This window comes from Protomyctophum bolini, assembly GCF_963924005.1.
Source record: "Protomyctophum bolini genome assembly, chromosome: 19".
Lineage (NCBI taxonomy): Eukaryota > Metazoa > Chordata > Actinopteri > Myctophiformes > Myctophidae > Protomyctophum > Protomyctophum bolini.
This window is the reverse complement of record NC_137880.1, coordinates 7,862,774-7,872,081: the sequence shown is the minus strand read 5'-3', so window position 1 is coordinate 7,872,081 and position 9,308 is coordinate 7,862,774. Positions and strand designations below refer to the sequence as shown.

General features: G+C 42.2%; 1 protein-coding gene across 4 annotated transcripts in view; it reads left to right on the top strand.

Annotated features, from left to right (window-relative positions):
• Positions 1-8,611, top strand: part of brf1b (BRF1 general transcription factor IIIB subunit b) — a 48,396-nt gene extending 39,785 nt beyond the window's left edge. For all 4 annotated transcript variants that reach the window (XM_080790961.1, XM_080790964.1, XM_080790962.1 and 1 more), the window contains exons 16-20: positions 184-236; positions 1,723-2,054; positions 4,505-4,544; positions 6,253-6,454; positions 7,018-8,611. In XM_080790961.1, coding sequence (XP_080647087.1) covers positions 184-236; positions 1,723-2,054; positions 4,505-4,544; positions 6,253-6,454; positions 7,018-7,055 — 665 coding nt within the window. In that variant the 3' untranslated portion in view covers positions 7,056-8,611. The remainder of the gene's footprint in view (positions 1-183; positions 237-1,722; positions 2,055-4,504; positions 4,545-6,252; positions 6,455-7,017) is intronic.
• Positions 8,612-9,308: the final 697 nt, after the last annotated feature.

Here is a 9,308-nt window from a genome sequence, read left to right as displayed (position 1 = left end):
TGTAACACTATGTAAAGCCCCCTGGATGAAGACACTATATAAATACACCAACTATTACTAGTATTACTACTACATCAACAAGAAACTGCTGTACACATCAACTAATACTACTGTACCTTATTGCATGTCTTTCTGTCTGTGTGCTCGTGTTTGTGTGTGTGCGTGCGTGCGTGTGTGTTCTAGAGAAAGAACTGAGGATCAAAAAAGAGAAGGAGCAGGGGACGTATAAAGAGAAGGTAAATAAACATTTCTGTTTTGACTCGTCACACAGGCGCATCCTGACGTATTCTTTTAAGAATCCAATTTCGGAATCAAATACGGAGCATGTCAAACCGAGCACTGTGCACACAGTGGCCTCCAATATGGCACAGTGTGTATGTATGGCAAAGCGCTGATTATCAAAACATAAAAATGTAATATTAACAGTGCAGGCACACACGCAAGTGTGCGTTGCACACTGGTACAGAGACCAGAAAAGAGAACACAACAGGAGAGGGGGCATAATTGGCACACAGCGGAGCGCAGCACAACGGCCCGAGAACACAATACAAAATATAACATTAACACTAGTGGCAGTATACAGCAGCCCGACCTTCAGAACACAATAGAAGATCTATAGGTCTATATTAACATTATAGCAGCCAGCAGCAGTTAGCACATCATCAGAATACAATCTGCTATACCTTCCACGTTCACAACGTCAACATGTATTCCTTCTCCTCCTCCACCTCCTCCTCCTCAACCTGATAACGTCCTCTTCTTTTCTGAGCCATGCAAATAGACAACAACCCGCATCTGCACTGACGGGAGACGGAGAGATTCATGCGTCCCGCGCGTAAAGCTAAACCAGAAACAGGACGGTCACTGCGTCAACACGGAGGTGGGGGGGGATAAAGTTTGGGTATAAAGTTTGGGTATAAAGTTTGTGCGCTTCTATCTGTTACTTCTCTGACACAGCACAGTTCAACTGCACCCAGTCAATAGTGGGACACCGCTGAGAGAGCGACACACAGCTGCAGTTAGGTTCTTAATTAAGGGCGTGTTCTGAATGCAATGCAAACTAATAGGCGAGTGCGCTCCGGTGCGGTATGCAAAGGGAAAGAATAGCTTCTGTCCGTGACATTAATCAACCCTACAGTTTGAATTCTGCACACATAAAGCAATAAATATGATATGGGGAAAACAATTGAAAATATTATTATTTTTTATTTTTTTAATAATTTGAATAATAAACTAATTTGAATAGACTTGTGTTAATGCAATCGATGCATCGAACCACTTTATCCATGTATATGTTGGCTATTCAAAAATAGCAGATGTACCACCTTGTGCATCTGCTAATTTTGAAAATATCGAAAATATTTAGATGATGAGGATTTTTATGTTTTTTTTCTTTTTCTCTTCTGGGAGTCCCTGGCACAAATTATTTCGAGATGGGGGTCCAAATATAATTACCGTATATACAGTATATCAATTTCGGCACATTTTGGATCCTTGGCACAAAAAAGTCGGAGAACCACTGCTTTAAACAACCGTCACAGTTCTCAACGGGCCTGAAAATGAATGCCCGGCCCTAACTCGGCCCGACTAATCAGCATATATTTTAGGCCCCGGCCCGGCCCGGCCCGGCCCCTAAAACGACGGGTCGGGTTCGGGGGGGCAGAAATTGAGAACTCTTACTTACATGCCCCGCCGTGGTTGCCATGCTTTCTTGCGTTGCAGAAGAAGAGCGTCTCTCGCAAGGACCAGATGACGGAGGCCAGCTCGGCGGGCGAGGCCATCCAGAAGATGCTGGAGCACAAGAAGATCTCCAGCAAGATCAACTACGACGTCCTCCGCGGCCTGGACATCAAGAGCACGCCCTCCTCTCCGCCGACATCTCCCCCTGCTGCCCCGACCCCGTCCTCCTCCACCTCCACCTCCTCCACCACCACCACCACCACCAGGGGAGCCGAAGGAGTGAGGCGAAGGAGGAGAACCGCCAGCCGACGCAAGAAGCTCAACGACACCGCCATCCTGGGCCTGGCAGTGACCGCCGGAAAGATGGGGAAGAGGTAAACGCGAGTGCCGCTTTTCCGTTGACTAATACTGTATCACAAAAGGAATGTTTCGCCGACCACCTCTTTTTTCACTGACGAAAACTAACTGGAAACTATATGAAAAAAGAAGCTATGGTGAGACTAAGACTTACTAAGTATATTGACAATTTTGTCAACAAATACAAACTAGACTAAAATGTTAGGAAGCGACTAGTGGACAAGAGATCCAGTATAAGTAAAAGACACAAGTCATTTTACACTTGGTTGCATGCTGTCGAACGGCTATTTTCAGCATGTGTAAAATCAACCATTACGACACATTTTAGTCAACTAAATCAACTGTAGAATTAGTCTACTAAAATCTTGTTATATTTAGTCGACTAAAACACTAAAACATTCCAGGTGACTAAAATGTGACTAAAACTAAATGAAAACTATACTCAAGAGACTATGACTAAAATCAAAATTTGCTGTCGAAATCAACACTGCTTACAATAAATATACGGGGCACAGACCGACGGTTAAAACAGGTGCATGACGACGGGCATTGCATGCTAGGTTAGTGTTGATTTTGTCGGCTAAAACTACGACGAAAAATATCCGTCGACTTACCTTTTTTCACTGAGGAAAACTGAACGAAGCTATGATGACCGAAACTATGACTAAATACAATGAAACTTCCGTCAACAAATAGAAACTACACTAAAATGTTAGGGAGAAGAGATGACTAAAAGACAAGTCATAATTATGCCTGGGTGCGTGCTAAAAATCGGAGATCTACAAGCTCACAACATGTGAGCTTGTAGACCGGCGATAGTTTCGGCGTCGGCTGTTTTCAGTATGATGCAACAAACTCTAAAATCAGTCATTAAAATACTACACTGACACTAAAACATTTCAGGTGACTAAAATGTGACTAAAACTAAATGAAAATGTATTCAAAAGACTACGACTAAAGCCCTAACCACGCCAAAGGGTCAATACGGTCTTAGCGCTGTCCCTGCGGTGTGACATGTCTTGTTGCACGTTGGCCCACGTTGACCCTGGTGATTCAACGCATGGAATTCAACGGCCCCAAACCACACCAAAGGGTCAAGACGGTTTTAGCGTTAACTCCTTGCAACCGTTTGGACCCAAGGAATTGCATGGTGACCCTTTGCTGGGGTTAGGGCTTTAAACTAAATCACAATTTCCTGTCAAAATCAACACTAATACTATTGGTTCCCAACTTGCATCGTTCCCAAGTAGGCCGGTGGCCGACAGACACAGGTCTAGTAGTTAGTATAATAATAATAATAATCAGAAACGTACAGGCTTCCGTTTCAGACTTGAAACGTCCAAATAAAATGAGCCTAAAACTAAAACGCCATTGCTTTAACATCCTCAGTGTCGGTTTAACTCTGAGAGTGTACAAATGGAACCAGATGGACCCGTGTGGGTCAACAGGGTGGATTTGTACTATTTGTACTACTAGCATAATATTCAATATAGGCCTATGTCTCACAGCCCTTCCCCGCCCCCTTTCCAGACCTAGTGGTGTTGACGTGACGTCATAGACATTACATGTTAAAAGACAACGCTTTTTTGTTTTTTCATTTGTTTTAGCTGTCTTACCATCTTGTTTTCTTCATAATGATATTGGTCTTTTACATTTTAACATTTGGAAACGGCCTTAAATGGTGCAGAGAAAGCAGGTAGGGATGTAGCTCTGGTCCATAGCCTTAGGGCCGATTCATACTCCTATTTTAGAGCCGAATAAAAGTCGGTTCGGCTCTGTAGAGCCTACAATTTGACGTCATTTGAGGTTCAGGGGGACGGGTACCGTCCTAAAGTCGGATCTTCGGTGCTACTGAAAATTTCTGACAAGCCGAAATCATGTCGGCACTACAGCGCCAAAACAGCGGTATAATAGGAGTATGAATCGGCCCTTACTCATGGACCAGAGCTTCATCCCTACCTGCTTTCTCTGCACCATTTAAGGCCGTATGTGTTTTAAATGTTACATTTCAGTTATAGAGGCCAGGGTTCCTTTTTAACCACACGATTCTACAAATGTCTTCTAAATCCGTTTTCTGAAAAAACTATGTAATTGGCCGCCGACCCCCATCTGCAAATATGTTGTTCCAGAGCCCCCCCCCCCCCCCCCCACCTCCCAGAAGCAAAGATTTGAGTTAAAAACGTTTGCTCTGAAAGAAAATATATTCAAAAATGTGCGCCACATTTTCACAATTTCTCAAAAATAGCATGTGAGCTTGTAGATCTGTTATTTTTCAATAGCTAAAGTAAAATAAGTGTTAAATAGCTCTTTGTGTCTTTTGCTATAGAGTGTTTGTTCAGTAAAAGGGGTCTGCCCGTCTCTTCATCTATTTAATAAATAGAAAATGCATGTTCAAATCAGGATGCCACTTTTATCCAATCAGGATTTTTTGGGTTTACTTTGGTTTACTTCCTGCTTCTTTCCCCAGACTCCGCCCACTCATCTCCACCTCCCAGAAGAAGATGAAGGTGAGTTCTATGTATCAGAATCTATGTAATTATAGACTATGGCCCTTATTTATCAACTCGGCGTACGCCAAATTATGGGTGCACGCCGGCATTTACCATTTCCGCAAAACCTTGAACTTGAACGTGAGGCAGGACAAAAATCACGTTAGGTCGGGAGCTGTCGGGAGCTTTGTCCTCACCTGGTTTTCTGTCGTACACAAGTGGCGCAGCATTGTCTGAACTGCTGACATGCTGTCACAGGCATCTAAACATATCTTTTCACTCCTAAAATGTATAAAACTAATAATACATGTGAAAAAATAAATAATTGTAAAGGCATGTCATAGGAAATTGGTAGGATATTTCCAAGTGTGCAAGCAATTAAAAACAATGTTGCAAGTTAGATGCTTAAGCCACTTAAACAGTGTTTTCCATGAGCATACCGGTATCCCCTCCCCCTGTATCACTGCTAGGAATGAAATTAAGGAAGGATCAGCTGTTTGCGATCACTTTATAAATGCCGTGTACTACAAAACCTACACTCGAATTTGGAATTTACACTCAATTGATAAATGAGGGCCCATAATTACACTATTATGTAATCAGTATACTGTAGATGTATTCTACACTATAGATGTAATCAGTATAGATAAGTCATCTATGTCATTATATTTGAGTATAGGGCAGGGGGCTTCAATCAACAGGGGGTCCTGACTCCTCAGCGTTACTACAAGGGGGGCCGCCAAATCGTTGTGTGATAGGATATTAGACACTTGAACCCTATTGAGCGTCACAGTCCCCTACCTTGGACCAGGAAATGATTCCCCGTTCATTTTCCTCATAGACATTTCAAGTATTTATTTAAAGACAAAGCCAACTGGAGTTGTGACAAATCATGACAACAAACAAAATAAATTCGGCCAGACAAATATTTAGAAAGAAAGAAAGAAAACGGCAGGTTACAACACTTTTTTTGTTGTTGTTTTTCTTCTTTGTAATTATTTGTTCGGCCCAAACTGTTGCGTTTGTTGTCATGATATGTCACAACTCGAGTTGGCTTTTTTTCCGTGGCGTAATCGTCTTTAAATAAATACTTTTTGAAATGTCTATGGGAAAAATAAATGAGGACTTCACTTCTGGTCCTAGTGTCGTCATGAAAGGGGCTCTATTCTGAGGAGAACAACAAAATAGCAGATCTACAAGCTTGTAGATCGGCTATTTTTTTGGCAGAGAGGTTTGGTGTAGAGTTAAAAAGAAAAAGAGCAAACTAAGTACAGAGTGAAAGTTCAAGTATTGACGGTTTAAGTGGTTAAATGTTTGAAAATGCACAATAATACAACACTGATAGTGCTTGTCATGAAGCTATCTATGACACCCATGAACAAGTTTTAATTCATTTACGAAAAAACACAAGTTCATATGTGGACATACGACCATGTTTTGAGTCTTTGTTCTTCAATTGACTATTTGTATTGCCTTTTTTTAAATACTTTTACAAAGACAAATATTGTACTTTTGACTCCACTACATTTCTACGGGGGGAAAATGAATTAACCACTCAAGCCCTATGTGAAATATATAGTGAAAATAATAGATCTACAAGCTTACATTATGTGTCTGACTATCTCTCTCTCTCTCTCTCTCTCTCTCTCTCTCTCTCTCTCTCTCTCTCTCTCTCTCTCTCTCTCTCTCTCTCTCTCTCTCTCTCTCTCTCTCTCTCTCTCTCCAGCTTGAAAACAGCGTTGTCGTGACGACGACCACCGCCGCCACGGAGCCTGAACCGCCGAGTCCGGCACCGGCCCCGCCCACCGCTGAGCCTCCGGCTCCGCCCTGCACAGACGAGCTGGCCAATGAGGAGCCGGCTGAAGAGGAGGAGGAGGAAGAGGAGGAGGAGCCGTGCGTCAGCGCTCTGAAGCTGATAGGACAAAACGGTGAGAGGAGGAGGAGGAGCTTGGCTAAAACGTCACTTGAAGGAGCATGAGACATCACTGTTGAGTGGAAACCCTGTATGTCCAAAACTGTACTTTTCAGAAAACGAAAACAAAACCTGGGTTCCAAAACCATATCCTGTGTTCCAAAAGAATAACCTGCTTATGCAGATCGTTTTCAGGTTTTTAATACTCTTATCAATGGGAGTATTACAAATTATTATATGCTTTATGCATGTTTATTATTATTACAAAAGGTGTGCATGGAAGAGGCACACACACACCATCCGCCTCTCTCGCGTTCTCTCCCTCCCACGAGCACGCATGCAGCACACAGTCAGGCTGTTGTTAGCTTTATCAGTCAACATTAATTAGCATGGTCATTCAACAACTAACTGCTATCTTTGTTTAGTTAGTTAGTTTTTCAACAGTGGATTTTCAGTAACAGTTTTGGACATACGACTGGTGTTCATACAGAACCATTATAAACCTGCGTTAGATCAACATTAATAGATCCCTTAAATGAACAGCTTCTTTCAATGAGTTTATCACATTCTCGTCCTCAGAGTACGGATGTGAGGCCGAAGAGGAGGAGATCTTCTAGAACGCCCCCGGGAACCTTATTAATCTAGAACCTCCTACAACCTTCGTCCTGTTCCTGGAACATTCTTGCAACCTTCTTCGAACGTCGTCGTGGGTCCTTCTGGAGGCTCGTCAAAGCTCAGGAGACGAGCCTCGATGGCCGCCATGAGTCGACGTTGTCTCTGACGTATCCTCCTCCTGTCCCGTCCTCGTGAAGAACTCAGAGTCACAGTCACATTCTGGAGGTTAGCAATGGTTCTGTCTGGTCCGCCCTGGAGGTAGAAGAACTCACAGTCACAGTCACATTCTGGAGGTTAGCAATGGTTCTGTCTGGTCCGCCCTGGAGGTAGAAGTCAAACCAGACCCATCTTAGACCAGTGGTTCCCAAACATTGTAGCTCGAGACCCCGTTTGACTTTGTCTTCCCCGGGACCCAATTGTAGTGAAAATAGCCGATCCGCAAGCTCACCACACGTCGCAATGCGACGTGTGGTGAGTTTGTAGATCGGCTATTTGCTCTACTTCTTAAAGAAGGGGGCTTTTTTTGTTGTTTGTATGTATTTATTCAATTATTTTGAAAAATGTTACATTTTTTTTTAATATAGGAAACTTATGCAAAGCGACGAAAAGAAAATCAACCCGGTGCTCGATGGAGATGCAAAAGAGTTATGTAAAGTCATGTAAAGTGGGAGTGGAAGGGTGGATAAAAATACATGTACTTTATTTAGAAAAGTTAAAAAATATGCCAACATGTTTCAACTCAAACAGAGTCTTCATCAGGCCAAGTATATTGCCCTGGTGAAGACTCGAAAGAGAGATAGAGTCGAAACATGTTGGCTTATTTGTATATTATCCACCCGCTCCTCATGTTTGTGCTCCGATCGCCGTCTTTTCTTTAAAGAAAATATATATATTTACATCCGACCCATAAAAATTGGTCCGTGATTCCGTTTGGTGAAACCCAGTAAAATGTAGACTTTGTAGAACTTAGTCATTCTAGAACCCAATCAGGGGCTTGTGTCCATCACGCGCTGCGTGGTGTTGTGAGCACGTCGACCTGCTATTGTTCAGCGAACGCTTTCCTCACGATAACAGAAAACAGAAAAGACCTGAGTGACTCCTCTCAACCATATGGGGTTAAAAAATTCTCCTTTGTGTCTCCATAAGGAACTATCTAGAGTAGCTTGTCATCGATAGAAAAAATATATATGTTTAATTTTTAAAAACATTTTGGAGGGTGAACCTAGTCTTGCGTAGCCAGACAACTATTCCACAATCTCCGAATGCTATATAGAGTCTGGAAGATGAACGGAAGCTGTCATTTCCATTCACGACAATGTATATTTTTAATATCTTTACATTTGATTTTTTTAATTTCCATTTCTGTGAAGCAGCAAGCTATATATATATGCTTCAATGCTTTTAATTCATGTTAGGATACAAACATGCACGACTGTGAAGACGGAACGGAAGTGGGGAGGATCGAGTCTTCACATCCGCTTTCTCCCCTTAACATTCTGGCCACGTGAGACTACGTGAACCAAATCCCTGAAAACCAGGCAGCTTTGTAGTTTATCTCCTCGTGTGTTTCGTTTGTATGGCGGGAGGGGGGGGCGGGGTAACTATTTATAATGATACAAAACATGAATGTATTTTAATGTCTGAAGTTTTATCCGTTTTGAACATGTGGCTGTTGATCTATTTGCGTTTATGTATTATTATTATTATTGTTATTGTTATTATTGTTATCAAGCAAAGGTTATTTATTCAACCTTAATAACAAAAAAAAATATGTAAATGTAAATATTAGGACTGGAGGGGCTGTATAGGTGTGGCTGGTTGGCAGGCAGGCAGCAGCAGGCGTGGAGACACGGTCGTCAACTGACAAACTGGCAACAGCTGGGCTGGAGTGAAGAGGCTTTTATCTGCTGGGCTTGATGAGAAGATCAACCCCAGGTTAGTCACGCGCAGCCAGACAAACTATTACACAATCTCCCGAATGCTATATAGAGTCTGTAACTACACATACACCGAGTAAGGAAGCTGATATTTCCGTCCACACAAATATATTTTTAAATGTCTTTTAATTCCGTTTTATTTCCATGCCTAAGCAGCAAGCTATATATACTTAGATGATTTCTATTTACATTGGGATAAATGTGTGTGCGACTGTAAAGACAAAACGAAGGAAGCTATTTTATCGCTTACTCATGACCAGAGCTTCCGTGCTCGAGACTGTATTTCTTTCAATTCAAACTGTATTCAAGACGCTCACA